This window comes from Mobula hypostoma, chromosome 9 (assembly GCF_963921235.1).
Source record: "Mobula hypostoma chromosome 9, sMobHyp1.1, whole genome shotgun sequence".
In the NCBI taxonomy this organism is placed as follows: Eukaryota; Metazoa; Chordata; class Chondrichthyes; order Myliobatiformes; family Myliobatidae; genus Mobula; species Mobula hypostoma.
In genome coordinates, this window is record NC_086105.1 from 94,747,817 (window position 1) to 94,771,696 (window position 23,880).

The 23,880-nt window shown below is 41.4% G+C and overlaps 1 protein-coding gene across 1 annotated transcript; it reads left to right on the top strand.

The window, feature by feature from the left end:
* Positions 1–8,517: 8,517 nt before the first annotated feature.
* On the top strand, positions 8,518–14,365 carry sox8a (SRY-box transcription factor 8a). The gene is made up of 3 exons (XM_063058692.1): positions 8,518–9,432; positions 10,901–11,142; positions 12,443–14,365. The coding sequence occupies exons 1-3, from the start codon at positions 9,011–9,013 to the stop codon at positions 13,165–13,167; spliced, it is 1,389 nt and encodes a 462-aa protein (XP_062914762.1). The 5' UTR covers positions 8,518–9,010; the 3' UTR covers positions 13,168–14,365.
* The last annotated feature ends 9,515 nt before the right edge of the window (positions 14,366–23,880 follow it).

The window sequence follows — 23,880 nt, forward strand, 5'->3', positions numbered from 1 at the left end:
ACTCGTTCAGTTCCTCTGACATCTCCTTATCTCCCATTACAATTTCTCCAGCATCATTTTCTATCAGTCCTATATCTACTCTCACCTGTCTTTTACTCTTTATATACTTGAAAAAGCTTTTAGTATCCTCTTTGATATTATTTGCTAGCTTCCTTTCATAGTTAATCTTTTCCCTCTTAATGACCTTCTTAGTTTCCTTTTGTAAGGTTTTAAAAACTTCCCAATCCTCTGTCTTCCCACTAATTTTTGCTTCCTTGTACACCCTCTCCTTTGCTTTAACTTTGGCTTTGACTTCTCTTGTCAACCACAGTTGCATCCTTTTTCCATTCGAAAATTTCCTCTTTTTTGGAATATATCTGTCTTGCACCTTCCTCACTTCTCACATAAACTCCAGCCACTGCTGCTCTGCCGCCTTTCCCTCCAATGTCCCTTTCCAGTCAACTTTGGCCAGTTCCTCTCTCATGCCACTGTAATTTCTTTTACTCCACTGAAATACCGACACATCAGATTTCGGCTTCTCTTTTTCAAATTTCACAGTGAACTCAAACATGTTATGATCACTGCCTCCTAAGGGTTCCTTCACCTCAATCTCTCTAATCACCTCCGGTTCATTACACAATACCCGATCCAGTACAGCCGATCTCCTAGCGGGCTCAACAACAAGCTGTTCTAAAAAGCCATCTCGCAGACATTCTACAAATTCTCTCTCTTGAGATCTAGTGCTGACCTGATTTTCCCAATCCACTCGCATGTTAAAATCCCCACAATTATCATAACACTGCCCTTCTGACAAGCCTTTTCTATTTCCAGTTGTAATTTGTAGTCCACATCCCTGAAGCTGTTTGGAGGCCTATAAATAACTGCCATCAGGGTCCTTTTACCCCTCCGATTTCCTAGCTCAACTTCTCAAACTTCCGCTAGTGCCCCCCCTCCCCCTCATGCCCCATCCGTTATTTATTTATTTATATACACACTTTCTTTTTCTCTCTCTCCTTTTTCTCCCTCTGTCCCTCTCACTATACCCCTTGCCCATCCTCTGGGTTTTTCCCCTCTCCCTTTTCTTTCTCCCTGGGCCTCCTGTCCCATGATCCTCTCGTATCCCTTTTGCCAATCAACTGTCCAGCTCTTGGCTCCATTCCTCTTTCTCCTGTCTTCTCCTATCATTTCGGATCTCCCCCTCCCCATCCCACTTTCAAATCTCTTACTAGCTCTTCTTTCAGTTAGTCCTGACGAAGGGTCTCGGCCCGAAGCGTCGACTGTACCTCTTCCTAGAGATGCTGCCTGGCCTGCTGCGTTCACCAGCAACTTTTATGTGTGTTGCTTGAAATTCCAGCATCTGCAGATTTCCTCGTGTTTGCTCCCTTTAGTGCATCTCTTTTTGTGTGTTTTTCAATTCTTGCTCGCCGGCTAAAGATAACGCGATGTACATACAGAAATAAGAGAAAATCAGCAGATGCTGGAAATTCGAGCAACACACACAAAATGTTGGAGGAACTCAGCTGGCCAGGCAGCATCTATGGTAAAGGATATAGTTGACGTTTCGGGCCGAGATCCTTCATCAGCACTGGCAGATTCTGATGAGGCCTCTCGGCCCGAAACGTCGGCTATACTCGTTCCCATAGATGTAGACTGGCCTGCTGAGTTCTTCAAGCATCTTGTGTGGGTTGCGATGTACATACAAGCTCACTGAGGTCACCAGAACTGCAACATCTCATTATTGCGTCTTTACCTACCAGTCAGGTATGAACTGTGCCTGAATTGAGAGAATACTTGGAATCAACATAAATTGTATCAGACCGAATCTCTCTTTTTTGTGCAAGTGAAATCGATCCCCAAAATGTACAACTAAAACGAGTGAGAAGATGAATTCCATGGTGCTGAACGTGGCGGAGTGGAATTGCCGCTCGGATAGCTTATCCCCAGTTAGCGGAGAGTAATGCAGGATATATTTGGCAAACGAGGTCTTGCTTTCAGCGACAGCTTGTTTAACAAAGTGACATTTTTAAAAGAGAGTGGTTATGTTATTATTTCTACGTAAACGTTTTAAAGGTGTGACAGATAAAAGACATGTTTTAAATACCTGTATCCAAACTAGCACAAGTCTCGTAGGAATTGTTGGCTTACTTTTCACCCCCTAAAAACACATTAACTGTGCTCTCACAGATACCTCGAGTTTTTAAGGTGTAAAAGAAAACTGAGGCGCTGTTATCAGCCTTTCTGGCTTCGATAGGCCATACCCTCCGCGCACGCACATCCTGATTTGAACAGTAAGGGCATAGTAATAACATATCGGGAATGGTTACCATCAACGGTATAACATTAGCGTCTCTTTTGGGTGGGCGGAATATTAAATCTTGGTCGAATATATAATGAACACTTTATGGTCATATAATCCGTGGGTATTTTGTTGCCAGTGCTAATATTAATGCAAAGGCTAAGTGTGGTCTTACAAAATGTACTATCAAATTTCTTCTACTTCTGGTCGTCTATATGAAGTGTCAGTTGTTTCACTCTTCGCCACCCGCTGAGCATTTCAGCATCATTTTTGTTCAGGATTTCCAGAGCCGGTGGTATTTTGCTCGTATTTACAGAAAGTTGTGTTTGAGATTTATGCAAAAATCCAAGCCCCGTCGCTTTTCACAAGGAACTCTAGTTACATAATTTAAATGAACTATTCCTTCCTGCTGAAAAATGTACGACAGAAGAATTCAGTGAGATGTCCTTAATCCTTCACAAATCTACGCCACGGCTTTTCCCTGGACAGCAGGCGCATGGTTCAACGCTATATCTCCTTTAAACAAAAGTGACATTCCATTTGACAGGAATACCACGTAATTCTACAAAGATCCAGAATAGGTGGAAGGGCCGAACGGTCTCGATCGTAAATCGTGGACACGAAGAGCTGACAGTTTTCTCTGTGGCTGGCTCAATTTAAAATTTTGAAGCTTCCTGCTTCAGTTAAATTCTGTGCTCCCAATCAATAATATTTCAGTGTTGTTTGTTAACAATAATTTGTCCGTCCCGTTTGTCTGAACCTTACTACAGTCATCGCTATCATATGAATGCAAGAGACCTAAGGTCGCTCGTTTATTTAAGTGCGTTAGGAGAACATTAGGTGTTTCTGCTGCATTCGGGAATCGGTTTTAACTACAACGCGCCAGCTACGTGTACAGTTTACCGTGTCTCCGAAAGGAGGTATTTATCAGAGATCAGTCAACACGGGGAGGTGGGGGAATGCAGGGAGAACAAAAGATACCGTGGAATTTAGTGACATGCAAGAATGACAACCTTTCAAAAATATCTGAGCTGACAGTGAGAGACTTCACCCGCTCGGTAATACAAGATGGTCTTTGAGAGAATAGACTCGCCTGTTTTGTTTAGGGCGGACTAAATTACATAATTTAAACTTCAACTGTGTATCAGTTTATAGATATTAATGCAAACCATATCTAAATTTGTAACATCTTTGGAATAGTTTCGCTTTCAATTAAGTGGGAAAAATGCTAGATGGACGCCGAGATAGATCTAAATCGGTTACCATGGCCACTTCTAAAGTTACGAACGAAAACGTCGGAACATCTGGAAATTTAGAGAACGACACAAGTGAACCGGCCCCTTCGTATGCGCTCTAGTTAATTTCATTTGAACACACTCGCATCAAAATGATTAGTGGACAGAAATTAGTCATATCGGACCCACTACCGGTAGGCGAGATTATTAATTATTACGACAAATATCAAAACATTCAATAATTATGTGTGAGAATGTCGCAGGTCGCTCGGCCAAAGAGGCTTTGCAATTAATTATCTGAATTCTGACCACTCTGAAAATTCTGAACTCAAGACCGAATAATGGAGATAAACATATACTTACATAAATAACTTAATAAAAACTATGCACTTGGAACAAAATAAAGACAATGGAAACAAATGGAATGATGAATATTTGTTAATCCGTCTGCATATCGTGCAGTTTAATCCCCCTACACAGAAACTTGAGAAAATCCATTTATTGAGTCTCTCCCCCACCTCAAAGCCTATTTTAAATCGAAAAATGGGTAAATTTATCTGTAATTGGCCTGTACAAAACTTAAGACAGGGTAAAATAGCGTTCACCGTCCATGTTTATAATTTCATAAACATTAAAATCGTCTAATAATTGTATATTCCCGGAGTTTTTGTATTAATAACTAGGCTGCTCTAATGACATCTCGATTCTTATACCAGGAAATATGATGCATCTGTAAAAACGTCAATATTTGTGAATAAACAATGTATTGCTGACAAAAAGAGTTTTATTTCGTGTCTTTCGTTCGACAAAACGTCCTTTTCTGAAGCTATTTCAGTAAAAAAAAGGTATTATTTGATTATAGTGGACAGACATCGATATCTGAAATAGTCCAAACTGATCATCTCGAGGACCAGAATAGAATTGATGGAACATACTGCGAGGGGCATGGACTTGAAGATGCTTAGAGTCTCGAACACTTAATGCAAAATATAGTGTTTCAATAATTGGGTATCATTCAAAGGGAAATTGCCCGCAACTCATTATTAGGAGCTCTGGAGTCCTTATAGCTAAGCATCCCGATTTATCGGAGAGTCCTTCACCAGAGGTCCGCATTCAATAACTACAAACTCATAGTCAGGAAACAACGAATATTGCATCTGCAACTTAGCTAGTTATTTTAGAGAAATTCGCACCTGTTTACAAATGCCTGGATAAAAACGAAATTAATGCATACCGCAGTAGGTTAGGATCAATCGTATTCCATTCAAAAGACGAAATGAAATCTCACAACTTCTCTGATTTTTGTACATTTTTCTCCTCTAAAGAGAGAAGTTAAACTTTTAACACACGCGTAATACTTTTTAAAGCAACAAGGCAGAGAAGTGTTTGCACTGGGTCTGTAACATGGAGCCTGTAGTTAATCTATCAAAGCTTCTTGGCGAATATAATTCCCATAGCAACTTGAAGCAAAGACCGACAGAGAGCCATTTCGTTGTTTTCACCAGGGTCGTTTGTTTATTTCCAAAATGCAAAAAACAATAAATGTTAATACTATTTTTTCACTTCCAGAAGTACAAAGTGCGTGTCTATCAGTGACTGCTAATTACTATAATCATACTATTAAGAACATAACCAATTTTAACGTAAGTGGGACATCAATTGTATATAGTATTCGATTGATTTATATTGTTATCTACTTTTCAATATCAAGTATACGACGATAAAAACCTGGTTATATGTAGCAGGAGTCAGGGAATTTTTTCCTTAAAGAGGTTTGCCCTGGGCTGCTGTTACTCAGTGTACAGTGAGGATCAGATGATATGCAGTCTGTGCGCTCTGATACAGTATTCTGCGTGCTGGGCAGAAGAAACGCGAATATTCCGACTGGAATCTAATTAGGATAATAAAATCGCATTAGTTTCTATTAATTCATAACTGGACGCTTATCGCTAATTTGTATAAGACAGTACAAACTCTATTCTGCAAAAAGTACAAAACAGAACGTTTGTATAATTCCTTTCGACTCTGGGTATGTACTTTCCTATTAATTGACTCGAGGTCTTTAGCACTGACATCACCGTCTGCCGGGCACAAAGGTATAACTAAGATGAATATGAAGGTCAAAACGTACCACAGGCCTCTGCAGGCGTTCCAGTACGGTACCGCCGAAGCACTCGCACCGTGTGACCAGGAAACTCGAGTGTTGATAATTGACTCTAGTGCGGAAACATAGATCTGAGTTTGTTGACAAGATCGTTAATCAAACCAGAGTAAGTTATCACTACACCGTTAAACCAGAAAGTCAATCAAAAGAAAATGCTGAAACATAAGCCACTCACAGCTGAACACTGAAGAAAGCAAGGAATGTTCGAGTCGCTTCTGGGTGCTCAGGCCCACTCAATCCTCAATTAAAAGCTGACTCCTAATTCACTGTCACGAACCCTCACGACTTTATGATAAACTGCCTCAGACTCATCCCAGACCATTTAAGAACACTTGGATCGTTTGTTTTGCCTGGATTTCCTTATATATCCCACAGTCTGACCTAGCTGGAAAATTGAACGAGCTTCACCCCACAACCCAGCGGCAGCGACACAGCACCGCTCCTGTTTATCCTGATGTTTTGATTCATCGACAGTCTCCCCTATTCCCATCTTGTGGAAACATTAATAATCAAACCAGGTTATAACTGGAAAGTGGAAAGACAATGACTTTTGCACTTCAGTTGCCTTTCGTAATTGATCCGGTTTCTCTTAAATAAAACCTGACTGAATGCATTCAGTATCAATCCGGATCAAACCTCATCTCGGCAGAAAGCTTGCGTGTTCGAGCGAAAATCCCTAAGGCGGTGTTAATTTGGTTAATAATTCAATTCGGGAGAAGCGGCACATTGTCCGCATCTTTCAGCAATCAGACAGTCCACGGATTCCAGCAGCTTGATACGTCTTTGATACAAAAGTTTATATCGACTTTGCAAGTTTTTCCTAAGCACAATACTGGAGACAAGCAGGCGCTCTTAGAATGCATTAGGCACTAGTCATGAAGATTAATTAAACTCGATTAAAAAGGAGCCGGACAGGAATCGATCACCAACTGATTGTTATTTTCAGCACTGAACAAAGTCGTTTGCTAAATCCAATGGACGGTTATGTTTTCTTCTTTATGATCGATCGTCTTTTAAAGGACTTCTTACGTCAAAACTCCTTCCATATACCGTCAGACCCAATCTGAGGTAACGAGAGTGACAGTAATTGTTGATGATTTTAATAATAAAATTACACATTAATTTGGTCCATATATTTTCAGAAGCATGTTTATAGTGCGATGCATTATGCATAAGATTTGCATTAAAATGTTTAACATTGACATTAACATTATAAATTGCACTATTAAATGGTTTCGTTTATATGCTTGTAAAACGCTCAGCAATTAATAACGTTCAAGCTACCCCCGAGGTCCTCTATTTAAAATAAACAACGCACGATTTCTAGATGACATATCGTACACTCTCACTCCATTCTACAGCAAAAAGAACAAAAAATAACACATTGTTGGTATTCCAGGAAAGTAGCGTAAAATAACGAAAGAATTCAAACACCACGCCCCCAAATGTAAGTTTTAGTCGAATTACTGGACAAATGTTTAGGGAGTGATCCATATAAATTGTATGATCTCCCCGCTTGTTTAGGCTTATGGTCAAAGTCTGCATAAGACATTAATTTGCAGCGTTCATACATGCATAACATTTCTGATTGTAACATCTATTGGCGATATGGCAAGAGACAGAGTATAGAAGGGTCGGAAATGAAGAAAAATAAACTATAGTGGGAATCAGTTGACATCAACTCTTCGGAAATTAACTTGAAATAACACAAATAGAAGCGTCTTGATAAACATCAAGCTTCAAAAAATACTAATCTAGCAGAACATTTTGATGCTAACTTCATAAAGGCTCCAGTCTAGAAAATAGTCCAAATATTGAAACATTTACATGATATCCGAACGATAACTGAAAACCAAAAAAAAACCTGCTTACATTCACAATGGAGAGCGTTAGTAATTTTGTAACAGATTACTGAATCACTAAACTACATGGTGTAGGTCAATAAATATATTACAATCAGAGATTGGTTATAACGAAGTCTCACGCTTTGGGCAGTACAGTACTGTACTGTGTTCAGTAAACGCGTGGAAGCAGGATATAACGATTCAATGGTTACACACCGAGACAACTCTCCCAACTGGTAACACCAACAACAACACAAAGGATCCTTGTTTACCCCGGGTAAAGCATTTAATGCACGTTTAAACGCTGCAGTGAACCATAAAACAGAGGGGGTGAGAAAGAGAAGGGGGGGGGAGACAGACAGAGAGAGAGAGAGAGAGAGAGAGAGAGAGAGAGAGAGAGAGACAGACAGACAGACAGACAGACAGACAGACAGACAGAGAGAGAGAAAGAGAGAGAGAGAGAGAGGGAGAGAGAGCGCGCGAGAGAGAGAAAAGAGGGCTTATGATGCGTGCAAGTTACTTACCATGTAAAGAAGAAACAATCGACATGCCGGAAAGTTAGTAACAGTTAACTTTGAGACTTCGTTTAATCTTTTTAAAGATGAAATATCTACTTTAGCAAGCAGGTCCCAATTGTTCAGTTCACACATATAATGATAATTCTTCGTTCATTTCTGTTATGTCGGATTTATAAAAGACGCCTTTCTGTGTGCTCACTCGCTTTAAAGTTTGGCCAACTGGGAGACAAGAGAAACTAAGCGAGCCGCATAGTGTGGAAAATGCATACTGCAATTTAACGTTTTTTAAAGCATACATGCCTCTGAACATAAATATTCATATATCTTTTAAGCCTGCTAAACCACTGAGATTTCAGCCAATTTTAGCATGGTTTCTGTTCAGAGAAGAATAAAAGTTAACCGCGGTATATATACATTGAAATGCTTTGTGAATCGATAAGGGGAAATTGTTGTCCATTTTGCCAGAATATTCCTGGTGATCAGCCGTTTAATATTTAAATAGTTAAAAAAAAATTTCGGAGCGTTGCAACTTAAAAAAAACGGATCGCCCCTTTGAGTGATTCCCTCCTCTTTAACAAGAGGAGCCAATCAAGTCGTCAGAGACGCACACGGACCAATCAGAGAGACGCAGCCCGAGACTGATATACCAGCCGTAAACAAACTTATGACAAAAGTTTCTTTTCCAAGTTTTCCTAAGCAGCCGTCCGGCGTGTATCGAAGGCGATTTGACAGTGCGGTTTTGTGTCTCCATGGCCGCCGCCCGCTGGTTCCCTGTTCAACGTATCTCTTCCCAGCGATACTTTATTTAATTCCCCATCCCGAAGCACGTGGCCTTAATATAGGAATTCCGAGTTCAGAAACGAGCACTATCCTGAACTTCTGATTTCCCATTATTTGGAAACTTGCATTGCTTTTGAGTTTCTTGCAATTTCAATGCACCCTTGGCGTCTGCGGTGAACCGGTTTGCCAAGTCGATGCTGAACATGACGGAGGAACACGGGCAGGGGGCGGCCGATGCGGGCTGCAGCCCGGCCTGCAGCGGCTCCGACAGTGAGTCGGTGGGATCGCCGGGGTCGGTGTCCGAGGGCGAGCCTCAGCCGGAGGACTGCAGCCGCTCGCTGCCCGCTGCCGTCGCCAGCAAGAAGTTGGGCTGCGAAGAAGACGAGCGTTTCCCAGCCTGCATACGAGAGGCGGTCAGTCAAGTGTTGAAGGGCTACGACTGGACTCTGGTGCCCATGCCCGTGAGGATAAACGGCACTTCCAAAAACAAGCCCCACGTTAAGAGACCCATGAACGCCTTCATGGTGTGGGCTCAGGCTGCCCGGCGCAAACTGGCGGACCAGTACCCGCATCTTCACAACGCGGAGCTCAGCAAAACCCTGGGCAAACTCTGGCGGTAAGGATGGCCTGTCGGCTTGTATCTGGTTTCATCGTAATCAAATTACCAGTGGTAGCGGACCGGTTTGAACCTTCCACTGCCAGTGTTTCCGCGGCATCGGGGCGACCTGAACGCGAGTCAGCACAAATGGAGGAGCAGCGCCCTTTAGCTGTGGCCGTTCTGTCTGCTGTAGGAACTCAGCAGCATCTGTGGGACGAAAGGAATTGTCGGTATTTCGTATCGAAGGAGTTTCGACCCGAGGCACCAACGATTCCTTTCTCGCCACAGATGCTGCTCGCCCGCTGAGTTCTCCACCAGATTGTTGCTCGAAATTGCGGTATCTCCATACGCACCTTCCCCACTCTGAATTACCCGGCTGGGAGAGCATTGCCCCTTCTCCTACCAACATACCCCCACCCACCACCACCACGGGGTCATCGAAGTGGTAGTCCTTCGCGAGGGGAAACTGCCCCAGCCGTATTGTAGCACTGATAGACTAAAGGAGATTTTTATAGGCGATCCTCTCCACAGGGACACTCTGCCGAGGGTATGAGCAATTTGTCGGCGTACCCCGCACCTTAGGCTAAACCTCCTTTGGTTTCATGACATTGCCCTGATTTCATCCAACTCCTCCGTGTTCATTCCCGCGGTGGCAGTTTTGGTGATTGCGTCTATCTTGGATGGGCAGTGAGAACGCTTCCGTTTATGGGGTTAGTTAGTCATTCTTCCGCCAATACCTCCCAGACCTATAGATGCCGTCTGACCCGCTGAGTTCGCCCGGCATTTTGTGTGGCGTGGTGTGGTGTGTTGCTCTAGATTTCCAGCATCTGCGGTCACTGTCGTGTGTAGATTGAGCAGGTTCAGCTGACGAGACTCTGCCCGCAGAGGGAACGCGGCTGCTGTCCGAACAAGGGAAATGGGCGGAGAGCAGAAGGGGAACCCGCTGCCTTTCACTCTCAACGCGACTGCAAGGGAAAAAGTAGAATTTGTCAAGAGATACAATTGCTTGTCTTTCCATTATCAGAATTGAATGGCGCAGAAAAGACCCCGCTGGTGATCTAGGGAGGAGGGATTAATCTGTTTCCAGATTTTGTGTCCAAAACCGTTGATTTGTCCAGTATTAGACGAGGTGACGGGGAGACTCAAGGTGAATTTGGATTTTGTTCAGTAAAACATTTCAAAGGGGTATTAAGTACTGGAAGGGAATACTAGGAAAAGGGCGGGGTATCGGGATAGTTCAGCGTGCTGGAGGAACTCTGCAGGTTGAGCAGCACCTGTGGGCAGTCCTAAGTCGGGTTTCGATCGACAGTTTCTTTCCTCTCACAGATGCTGCTCGACCTACTGAGTTCCTTCAGCAGGTTGTTCGTTGCTCCCGAATCCAGCATCGGCAGTCTCTTGCGTCGCAGAGATCATCCAAGGTGGTTCGATTAGGGTGGTGAGTCCCCCAGGCTCGCACTGACTCACTGCTCGTGTCTCCCTTTGACAGCCTGCTGAGCGAAAGTGAAAAGCGTCCCTTCGTGGAAGAGGCCGAGCGCCTGCGGGTACAGCACAAGAAGGACCACCCCGATTACAAGTACCAGCCCCGCCGCAGGAAGAGCGTGAAGAACGGGCCGCCCGACTCCGAACAGGGCGCTGAGCAGAGCCAGCTGGCCGTCGGCCAGGTGTACAAGGACGGCCTGTCGGCAGGGAGGGGAGTCTCCGACGGCCACCACCCGCCAGAGCACACAGGTGAGGCGCAGGGCGCTTGTGAGTGGGAAGTCGATAAAGAGAGCGAGGGTAATACCGCCAGTCTGGGGACAAAGCGGAGTCACCCCGTTCATTCTGTATCAACCGAACCTATAACTAGATTACTGGCGGGACACCATTCATTTTGCCCACATACTTGTACTGAAGAACCCCTAGATCTGTCACAATACAACGTAGTCTGCGCTCAGAGATAACAGTGTCTAATCATCATTCAAGTTGGCCACAATATCGGGTTGGGTTAAGGAGCCTCTGCCGTTCCGCACACAAAGAGATAATATTTCTTCTCATCCACGATAAAATAAAATCTCAAAATTTTACAGGTACTCGGACGGTCAGTCACATCCGTAAAAAGAGAGACGGAGTTAATGTTTCATGTCGAACACCCTTTTATTTTAATTTTCTAGTGAAAACATTAAACTTCCTTCCTTTTCTCATACTGTCACAAGGACACGCTTTCAATTCACGATGCATTCGGTCCTTGGGACAAGCTTGGGTCAAAGACAGAGATAATATGGACCGTCCAATTTATTTAAATGTGTGCACAAAACAGACCGGTTAATACAGTTTGGATTGTTTTTAGTTGCATTTTAACCACTTCACAGAATTGTTGAAAGTTTTGACAGCTGGCAAAGAGCTCTGCTGGGCGATTAGCAGCGTCCAGATTGTCTTCCTAACGGCAGGGGAGGTTAAAAGAAGAGTCAATAATGTGTTTTATAAAATGAATACGGTAGTTTCAATTGGCAGGAGAGCCGGGTAACCAGAGGAATGTGGAACAGTGAGAATAATTTTTCCCACTGCTTTCACATTCTGCAACGGCCTACCCCAAGAGACAGTGGGAACAGTTTCATCAGCAGGATAGCGCCCAGGTACCAGTGGACACCACCAGTAACAGCCTCTCAAACACTTCCTCTCTGCTTTGTCTGGGCAGATGAGTGCTGTTTGGATTAATGTTTTGAATTTATGTTATAACACACGTAGGGAAAGATGTACAATCATACCTACTTTATGTCATGTATATTTTTAAAGAAATATATAACAAATCAGTTTCAGCACCAAATTTTGAAGGGAATTTCAGAGAGACTGGAAAGGAAAGTTGGTGGAAATGCAGTGTCAGGGTAGAGATGCAGGATGGAGTGACTGACCAGGACAGGTTCAATGATCAGGGACCTCGCTCTGTTTTGTGTGATTTTAAGAGCTAGCTTCTCTTCCTGTGGCTGTAGTGTAATTGTTTGCTCTGTTTCTGACTTCTGTAGTAAAGGCCTGTCCTTTTGTTCTTAACCAGGCCATGCACAAGGGCCCCCAACACCACCCACCACACCCAAAACTGACCTTCACGTGGGGAAGCATGAGCTGAAGAGGGAGGGGCGTTCCATAGCGGAGAACGGCCGCCAGAACATTGACTTCAGCAACGTGGACATCAGCGAGCTGAGCAGTGAGGTCATCAACAACATGGAGACCTTTGACGTCCATGAGTTTGACCAATACCTACCACTGAATGGCCACACGGTGCCCTTCTCCTCTGACCACAGCCATGGACTGAACACGGCCGGCTCATACAGTGCTTCCTACCTAACCAGCAGCGCAGCCCAGGTCATCTGGAATCATAAGAGCGCCTCATCTTCATCATCCTCTTCATCAGTCGCCAGTGAACCAAGTCAGCATAGGCCGCACATTAAGACAGAACAGCTGAGCCCAAGCCACTACAATGACCAGCATCATGGCTCTTCACCTCAAGCTGATTATAGTTCCTACAGTAATCAGGGTTGCAGTCCTGTCAGTGCTACTGCTACTGCCTTTTCTGGCTCCCAGTGTGACTATTCTGATGTCCAAGGCCCCAACTACTACAACCCTTATTCTGGATACCCATCACCCATCTATCAATATCCTTATTTTCATTCATCTCGCCGTCCTTATGCATCATCCCTCCTGAATAGTCTGTCCATTCCTCCAGCCCACAGCCCAACCAACTGGGATCAGCCAGTCTACACAACCCTGACTAGGCCATAGGAAGTTGTTATTTCCCAGGATAAATATTAGGTGGGGGGTGGGTTTGGAAAAACGTGATCTCAAGATCCCTTGAGGCTTACCCAGTCTTCCGTGGCGTTATGCACTAATGAAAGACTGACCGAGTAGAGCACAGTGCCATTCCAGTTTAAGTGCCTGCTGATCTAAAAATGCCAAATCTGACCAATGACCGCCATCAGTGACATGGTTCTCTGTAAAAGGAGCACAAAGAATTTGGTCTGTGCTGACTTCCAGCATGAAGATGGAGAAAAATTAAAACCTCTGAAATCCTCTGTGAGGACAAAGTACTTTTGAATGAAATAGGTCAGATTCCGTAAATCTTTATTCTTCCCCTGGTTGATTTATTTTCTAATTTCATGAAAAGAAGTGTTGAGGATATCTACATTTTTGAAACGTGTTGTTTCTGAAACTTAGTTGTTGAAGTGTGTATTTATCTTATGTATTTTAACTTTTTATTACTTGGAACAATTCAAGCATAAAAAAAGACTTTCTCTTGTGGGATCAAGAAATTATGTGGAAATGGAAATAGTGTCTTAAAGTAAAATAAATCAGTTGACTTATTTCCCATGGGTTTGGGAGGTAGTATTTTTGATTGACATGCCAACTGTTTTCTAAATCAGAGTGAAAACCATATCTTACTAAGTACGTTACATGCTTTGAAATCAAGTCTTTATCACAGTTTCTGGATATAATGGTAAGTTTTCTAACAAAAGTTTCAAAAGTTTGTTCCTTGGCAACTCAGACTATTGGGGACCACATATTTTAGCCAACAAGCTGTGAATCTTTTAATTCTCCACTATAATAAATCTGACCCCATATTAACAAATGCTGTCAATGAATAGTGTAGCCTAATGCCTTCTTTTATTCTCCAATTTCAATTGTATGCTGAGCATATAAACTTGTTTTCCATTTAAATGCTAATTTGTGCCTTAATGTTTGCAAGAGTAAAAAGATTTATGTTAATTTTTACTTCTATTTTTGGAAAAAAAATGTTTGTTTTTGAAAAAAAGATATTCTTGGCAAATTCTTTTTGCAAACTGTTTACTGTATAAAGTTTGAGAAATCAATTGTAACTTAACCATTCTGTTTGTACTAGTTTTCTGTTAGAGGAATGCAGAATAATTTCTGACTAAGCAATGTTAACTTTTGTACAGATCAAATGTCAAGATTAAAAACAAAGCTTTTTACTGTATTTCGGTGCATCTAATTTTAAGAGAAAGAGTTCATGTAGAAGTATTTGATAGATTTGTTGAATAATAATTAGTGAAGGCATATTTGTACAACATAGAAACAGTCCCTTCAGGCCACCATGTCCACAATGACCATCAATTACACACTTATACTAATCCTATTTGCAATTTGGTGTGTGAGTTTCTATGCCTTGGTAATAATTCATGCCTGTATCTAGATATTTCTTAAATAGTGTGAGAATCACAGACTCCACCACCCCCTCAGCTGCTCCATATTGCCACCACCTTCTCGGTGGAAAAAATCTTCCTCAAATCCTCTCCAAACTTCTTACTCTCACTCTAAACCAAGGCCATTAAATTTGGAATGAAGTAGAGAATAATTACCCCAAACATAACTTTCTGGTTCTACTATGTACACTGGTGGTTAAATATAGGATGTTGCTTTTGTTGGAGCCCCGTTGGATCATTTCTAATTTGGCCAGGGTCATGTTGATTTCATAAGGCATTTTCTTAAACATGAAAATCTTCAGCAATGGTTTGACATAGTTCACTTAATGTTTTTGGTTTTGGAAGAACATGAAAAATGGTCAAACAAATTTGTTTGTCTTTGCTTTTGGAAGAAAGACAGGGCTGATATCAACAAAGCACCAATCACGACATTGAGATACTTCACATTCACTTAAATATCTTTGTGTTGTAATCACCGAATATTTGTATCTTTTTTAAAGGGGTAGATACTTTTCTCTTCATTAATCTATATTTTTAAAAATATAATAACTTTAGAAATAGTCATATTATTCTTTCTGAAATCAGTTCTAGCATCTTTGTTCCATCTTTGTTGGTTGCATCCACTAGACATGGAGCTGATGTATACAAGTAGATTCACACAGTTTGCTCATTGTGAGTTACAGGCTCACAATATTTTTGTAACAGTTAGTGTTTTACCAGCAAAAGCTTATGGAGAACATGTTAAAGGAACTACATGTGACTGTAACACATGCCAACTTTCAATATATAATCTGAAGAAAGTTAAAAGATGCATGTTTAAAACATCTGTCTCAGGGTGACCCATTTACAGTCCATTTGTTATTTTTGGTGTAGCTGCTAGTTAAATGTAGGAAATATGGCACTAACTTTTGCACACAAATATTCTATAATGAGTGTGATAATAATAAAATGCAATTCTTAATGATAGATGAGTATTAAATATTGAGAATTTCCTGCAATTCTTTAGATTTGTACATTGTATATTTTATTTTCAACTGACCACACAGAAAATGCTTCAGTTTTATAATTTAAGGAAAATATCTCAGAAATTTGTGGATTTCTATAGATTTCTGCATTCAGTGAATCAAAAAATGTAGCTTTAATTATCACTTACGGTTTCCTTTATGATCAACAAACTGAACCTTAATCCTTTAAGCAATCAGGTTTGCCAACAGTTCTCAGACCATCAGTAAAATGGTCTCTGATTAATCTGATTCAACATCCAATGCCAAATGTACGAAAGAGTGGTGTTATTTCAACAACGGGCAATGTTGTGAATTGTTAAAAACAATACTTGAATTAAATATTCATTTCAGAATATTGCTCTATTTGAAGTTGCATCCAGAATAGAAATAACCAAGTTTTTACCAATAGACTCAAAATTATTTTGGAATTGATGAAGATATTGTTGAATTTTAAGGATTCGATTCAACTAAATAGAGCAGGCATCTACCTTTTCTAATTATACCCTTCCACTGTTATTATTGTGTCAGCCGGTGGTGTGGTGGCATTAGCACTGGACTTTGACGCAAATGGTCCTGGGCTTGAATCCAGCCATCTCCTTGCATGTTTTCCATCTGTGCTGGGTCATAAATGCTAAGGAAATGGTTAAAATGCCACCTGATGCGCCACAAGGTGTGAAAAGAAACAACTGTTGTTATTATTAGATTATCTTTCCCTCACAAACTGTGTCTGTTAATCATTCCCTCTCTCCCCAAAAAGCATGATCATAAGTCACCTCTGTAAAGTTGCCTCTGCCTATTCAAGATACTTCTTTCATTCTTGTGAATACTCAATTCCAGGTCTGCTTTCCTGAAACTCCCTTCCTGAATCTTTGATTTTTGTCTTATTTGCTACACTCCAGCCTCACCATGTCATTATCATTTAAATCATGCCATTGCCATTTTCATTACCCCCACCTTCCATATTTCTTCTCTATTCCACCTTGACTGGGAATAGTCTGAATTTCTTTGAGACCTATTTGTCTCAACCCCATTGGCACAGATTGTGCAATGGTTTCCCCTGTGCTCCCATCGCTGCAGTAGACCATGGGGCAATTTGTAGCTTCCTTAACATTGCGAATGCTATGCTGGCATTTATAGCGAGAGGATTCGAGTACAGGAGCAGGGAGGTACTACTGCAGTTGTACAAGGCCTTGGTGAGACCACACCTGGAGTATTGTGTGCAGTTTTGGTCCCCTAATCTGAGGAAAGACATCTTTGCCATAGAGGGAGTACAAAGAAGGTTCACCAGATTGATTCCTGGGATGGCAGGACTTTCATATGAAGAAAGACTGGATGAACTGGGCTTGTACTCGTTGGAATTTAGAAGATTGAGGGGGGATCTGATTGAAACGTATAAGATTCTAAAGGGATTGGACAGGCTAGATGCAGGAAGATTGTTCCCGATGTTGGGGAAGTCCAGAACGAGGGGTCACAGTTTGAGGATAGAGGGGAAGTCTTTTAGGACTGAGATTAGGAAAAACTTCTTCACACAGAGAGTGGTGAATCTGTGGAATTCTCTGCCACAGGAAACTGTTGAGGCCAGTTCATTGGCTATGTTTAAGAGGGGGTTAGATATGGCCCTTGTGGCTACAGGGGTCAGGGGGTATGGAGGGAAGGCTGGGGCGGGGTTCTGAGTTGGATGATCAGCCATGATCATAATAAATGGCGGTGCAGGCTCGAAGGGCCGAATGGCCTACTCCTGCACCTATTTTCTATGTTTCTATGTTTCTATGTCCTGTCATAGACATGAAGAGTATAGAAATGGAGGCTTCAGCTCATCGAGCCTGCATCAACCATTAACCACCCATTTTACACTAATCCTAAATTAATCTATTTTTATTCTCCCATGTTCTCATCACCTCCCTCTCCCACACTCCATATTCTGCCACTCACCTACAGCATTAAGGGAATTTTACAGTTGCTAATTAATTTACAAAACTGTATCCCACGTCTTTGGGAGTAAACTGGAACACCCAGAGGAAATCTATGTGGCTACAGGGAGAACATGCAAACTTCATATGGACAGCATCTGAGATCGGGATTGAACCAGTGCCTCCAGCACGGTGAAGCAGCAGCTCTTCTGTTGCACTCTATCAGGTGTCTAATACAACCAATCATTGGTCCAGTCACCACTTCTGTCAATTTAACATTACAATAATTGAAACTACCTGATCTGCTTTTTGCCAGGAGTCTTGAAATCTTGAACTTCTGTAAGGCCCTAATATATTATTAGAAAAAATATGTTTCCCTTAAGTCACATACGAAGGTAGTGAGTTAGCTGACAAAAAAAACATGGTTAAAGAGGTAAGATTTAAGGAAATTTTTAAAAGAAGGAGGGAGATCTGGAAAGGTTTTGAGGTGGATTTGTGAAGAGATGATTTTGAATGGTGGAGCAATGGAATTTTGGGATGTGGAAGAGACCAGAATTGCAAAAGCTAAGAGATCTCACAGAATTATAGACTTGAAGGAGACCTCATAGAGAGAGAGGGCTAGCTTTAATGGGACTTGAAAGCCAAAATTATATTTTAAAATGAATGGAAAGAATATTCTCAAACCAACTTGGCATGGCATGCGGTAGAACTCCAGTGTGGCATCCAGTAAAATGCCCCAGGGTATCCCATCTGCAACCAATTTCAATGCGGGGACAATGTGAATGTGGTCTCCCAGACTCTCAATACATATAAAATTTAACCACTGAGACAGAGACTGTGTGTTACTTAAGCATACTTGTTCTTGTATAATTAGGTTTACCAACCCTCCCAGATTGTCAGGGAGAATTAAATAGAATCTCCAGGAGTCTGTTGAGAGCATCCCAGGAGATAACATATTGCCAGCATGGGGAGTTTTTTCACAGTCATTTTTCAGACTAAATCAGGCCAAACAATGCTAGTGTAAACTCTGAACCAGCAATGTTCACAGATTTGAAGGGGATCAAGCTTCCACATCTAAAACACGCAGGAGAGCAGCTGTGCAGATATACCTCTTTCAAGATAAATCCACTTCCTACTCTGGAGAGGGGTGACACATGGAGTGGGGGGGGGTGTAAATACTGCAGCAGAGGTTTCTAGATGAGTGACGGGTCTGTGTGCAAGAGAGAAGTGACACTGTCCACTGGCAAAACCTGAAATCATTGTGTGAAGCCAATGTCTAATTAAAAATGAAGGCTGTGCAGGGAGGTCATATACATTTGGGTCCCTCTTCCACAGAAGAGCCCTGCCCATTTGGAACCTCTTCTGTCATGAACCTTTCCCATATTGGGACCCCTTCACACTCAGGAGCCTTTCATGCACTGAACCCTATGCTTCCCATGAACCCCTCCAAACCTGGCACCATCCCAGCTGGGCCCTGTTTGGAGGTCAGTCATTAATGTGCATTTTACTCAGAGATATGTTATGTCAGACATAACTGAGATCATAATCCATAAGATCATAAGGCATAGGAGTAGAATTAGGCTATTTGGCCCATTGAGTCTGGTCCACTATTTCATCATGGCTGATCTATTTTCCTCTCAACCCCAACGCCTGCCTTCTCCCTGTAACCTTTCATGGCCTGACCAATCAAGAACCTACCAACCTCTGCCTTAAATACACTCAATGACCTGGACTCCACATCCACCTGGCTAAAGAAACTCCTCCTCAACTCCATTCTAAATCGATGTCCCTTTATTCTGAGGTTGTGCACTCTGGTCTTAGACTCCGTAACCATGGGAAACATCCTCTCCACATCCACTCTATCAAGGCCTTTCAAATTCAATAGATTTCAATGAGATCCCCCCCTTATTCTTCTAAATTCCAGTGAGTACAGGCCCAGAGCCATCAAACGCTCATTATATGACAAGCCTTTCAAACCCGGAATCATTTTTCATGAACCTCTTTTGAACTCTTTCCAATGTCAGCATATCCTTTCTTAGACAAGGGGCCCAAAACTGCTCACAATACTCTAAGGGAGGCCTCACCATGCCTTATAAAGCCTCAACATCACATCTTTGTTTTTATATTCTAGTCCTCTCGAAATGAATGCTAACATTACATTCGCCTTTATCACCACCAACTCAACCTGTAAGTTAACCTTCAGGGAATCCTGCGCAAGGACTCTCAAGACCTTTTGTAACTCGGATTTTTAAATTTTCTCTACATTTAGAAAATTGTCTATGCTTTTACTTCTTCTACCAAAGTGCATAATCAAACACTACCCAACTCTATATTCCATCTGCCATTTCTTTGCCCATTCTCCTAATCTGTCCAAGTCCTTCTGCAGCCTTCTTGCTTCCTCAACACTACCTGCCCTACCAGCTATCTTTGTATTGTCCGCAAACCTGGCCACAAAGCCATCAATTCTGTCATCCAGATCATCGACATACAATGTAAAAAGAAGTGGTTTCAACACCAACTCCTGAGGAACACCACTAGTAACTGGAAGTCAATCAGAAATGGCTTCCTTTATTCCCACTCTCTACCTTCTGCCAATTAGCCAATGCTCTGTCCCTGCTAGTATCTTAACCTGCAATACCATGGGCTCTTGTCTTGATAAACAACCTCAAGTGTGTCACCTTTACAAAGGCCTTCTGAAAATCCAAATATACAACATCCACTGATTCTCCTTTGTCTATCCTTCTTATTATTTTCTCAAAGATTTCCAACAGGTTTGTCAGGAAAGATGTTTCCTTAAAACCATGCTGACTTTGGCCTATTTTATCTTGTGCCGCCAAGTACCCCGAAATTTCATTCTTATCAATCAACTTCAATATTTTGTCTACCAGTGAGGACAGCACAACTAGTCTATATTTTTTCCTTCTTCTGCATCCCTTCCTTCCTGAAAATTGGAGTGACATTTGCAATTTTTCATTCCCCTGGAACCATGCCAGAATCTATTGATTCTTGAAAGATCAATACTAATGCCCCCACAATCTCTTTGGTTACCTCTTTCAGAAACCTGGGAGGTGGTCCAACTGGTGCGAAAGGATATCCACCTTCAAACCTTTCAGCTTCTCTAGCACCTTCTCCCTAGTGATAGTATCTGCACTTTCTAATCCCCCCTGACATTCTCAAACTTCTGGATACTGCCAGTGTCTTCTACAGTGAAGACTGATGCCATTTGTCCACCATTTCATTGTTCCCACTACTACCTCTCCACGGTCCAAAACCTCCTCTTGCCTTTCTTTATTCTTTATATAAGTGAAAAAACTTTTGGTATCCTCTTTAATATTATTGGCTTCAAATTTCATCTTTTCCCTCCTTATGGCCTCATTTAATTGAAAACAAGATGTCATGGATGAAACTTCCCAGAATAGATCCAGACTGTCTATATATAGTTAATATTACCATCTCAAGATGTCCAAAGTGTCTTCCAGCCCATGACTTGCAGTCACTTCTGGCGTATTACACTTGAGAAATGTGATCACCATTCTGAACTCAGCAAAGTCCAATATGCTAGTCAAACTTGAAGTATTAACTGAGGGATAAATATTGGTCTCAAAATCAACAAGAATGCTCTCATTTCTTCTAAGTAGATCCATGAGAAGTTTACATCTGACAGAAAAGGTCTTGGTTGCTTTTCATTTGAAAGATGATGGTGTACCACTCCTTCATTACTACACTGAATTATTAAAACTCAAAATAATATGAGAATGGTAAATTGATTCTTTAACACCACTAGTATTTACAACTGGCAGAAGACCAAGCAAGTTTATTTTATGGGGCGATAAATAGTATGTCCAGAAGTTTACTTTAATGTAATTCAGGCTATTATTTGTTGAAAAGGTCACCACAGTAGCTGTGATTTACTGAATTGAGTAAGGCCATGTACAGGCAGAATTGTGCTAATCAATTCAATGAATCGTGAATTTTGATCAAGGTGTCGGTGTGAAAGTGCATTATATTTTTAGCACATGCTTAATTTTTACATTACATTAAATATTGTTGGATATATTTAAAGTTTGCTAAAGAGCTTGACAGTACTGTATATGTAATATAGATACTTTGAACAAAAATGATGATTGCAACGTATTGAAACTTTGCAACATTAAAATGATACATATTCTGCAATATCATATTCACAAGATTTTCTTATATTATTAGAACAAGAAATATTTTCATTCATATAGCAGCTATCCAAAGTTCTTCATAGTTACTGAAATACGTGCATTCACCACTGTTATCTCCTTCCACTGGTGGAATGCTATGTATCATTCCCAGCCCAAAACAGAACAAGCTACTACCAGAGTCAAACATTTTTCCTTTCTTTTGTTCCTTCCCAGATAACTAAATAGCCCGTAGGAAACAAGTCTTCCATTATCATATATTCACTTTATGTTTTTCAGTTACAAAGATTTACATCCTCTCCCCTGTGATAAATTTAAAACAATACTTGTAATTTCCCAAATCTTCTCCGTCTTCAAGACATTTCAAAGGTCGTTAAAGCTGATAAGGTATTTTTCCAAGTTTAGGCTATTTACCAAATGCTTGGATTTGCTATTTCAGAATCAGAATCAGAACCAGATTTATTATCACTGGTGTATGTCGTGAACTTCGTTGTTTTGCAGCATCAGTACAATCCAATACATAATAATAAACTATAAATTACAAAAAGAAGTATATATGAAATAAATTAAATAATTAAGGCAAAAAAAGAGAGGAAAATAGTGAGGTAAAGTTTATGGGTTTGTTGACCATTCAGAAATCTGAAGGCGGAGGGGAAGGAGCTGTTCCTGAACTGCTGAGTGTGTGCCTTCAGGTTCCCGTCCCTCCTCCCTGATGGTAACAGTGAGAAGAGAGTACAGTATGTCCTGGGTGATGGGAGTCCTTCACAATGGATGACACCTTTTTGAGGTGCCTTTTGATAGTGTCCTCGATGCTCGCTGCAGTACATCTCCCGTTTAAATCAAGTTTTGAAGTTCATTTGGTTCAGCATGGTACACTACAAAGGGAAGCAACATTTTTACAATCTTCTGAACATATTTTGCAAAAGGACAATTTAATCACATTGAAGGTTCCCGGTTGAAGGTCTCATTAAAGTAAGGCACTCCATCTAGTGGTGCAACTGGGAACGTTATTAAGCCGCAGCAGCTCATGAAATAATACTTCACAGTAATATGAGCGTCAGTACCTGTGTTGTTTTATGGTGTAATAGCCTCCTTTGCAGCTACTACTTCTGGACCTGATTACTACTTGTCTCCACTATAACCTCTCACTCTTCATAAACTTAACTTGCTGGTCCTAACTGCTGGCACTCTGATGATTTTCCTTTGACATAAAATATAACCTGCTCCAGCCCTATCATTGTTCAGTGTGAGGTTCATCCTTCCATTTGGTTCAATTCATTGGTCCATCAATCAATAATTTCTGATGGAAGCTTAAGTCCAGCATGTAAGTGATATTATGAAGAAAGCACAGCAGTGCATCTACTCCCTTAGAAGTTTGCGACAATTTGGCATGACATCTAAACCTTTGACAAACTTCTATAGATTTGTGGTGGACAGTACATTAACTGGTTGCATCACAGCCTGGTAGGGAAACACTAATGCCCTTGAACGGAAAATCCTACAAAAAATAGTGGATATGGCCCAGTCCATTATGGGTAAAGACCACCCAATCATTGAGCACATCTGTGTAGAGGCACTATTGCAGCAAAGCCGCACCCATCATCAAGGACCCCAACCATCCAGGACATGCTCTCTTCTCACTACTGCCATCAGGAAGAAGATACAGGAGCCTCAGGACCCACGCCACCCGGTTCAGGAACAGTTACTACCCCTCCACCTGAACCAGAAGATAAAACTTCACTCACCCCATCACTGAACTGTTCCCAAAACCTATGGACTCACTTTCAAGGACTCTTCATCTCATGTTCTCGATATTTATTGCTTATTTATTATTATTATTGTATTTTTTCTGAGCTCAAGCTGGTAAAAACCTGAGATATAGGCATAGCTAATCACGTGTAGTTCTCAATTGCTGGAACTTTTGGACTGTTTTAGTAGTGTTTATTATTGTGAATTCTGAAGATTTACATAGATATTTCTGTGTAGTCCTAATTGTTGAATGCTTTTCTGTCATGGCTTTGGGATGACACCAGGTGTAGATATTACTATTGGGATAATGTATACCCTGTACATGTTACATAGTTTTTTAGTTTCCTCTTTTAATTCTGCATATTTCTGGTGTTTTCACTTATTAATTTCTGTACGTTACGAGGGGTGATTGATAAGTTCGTGGCCTAAGGTAGAAGGAGATGAG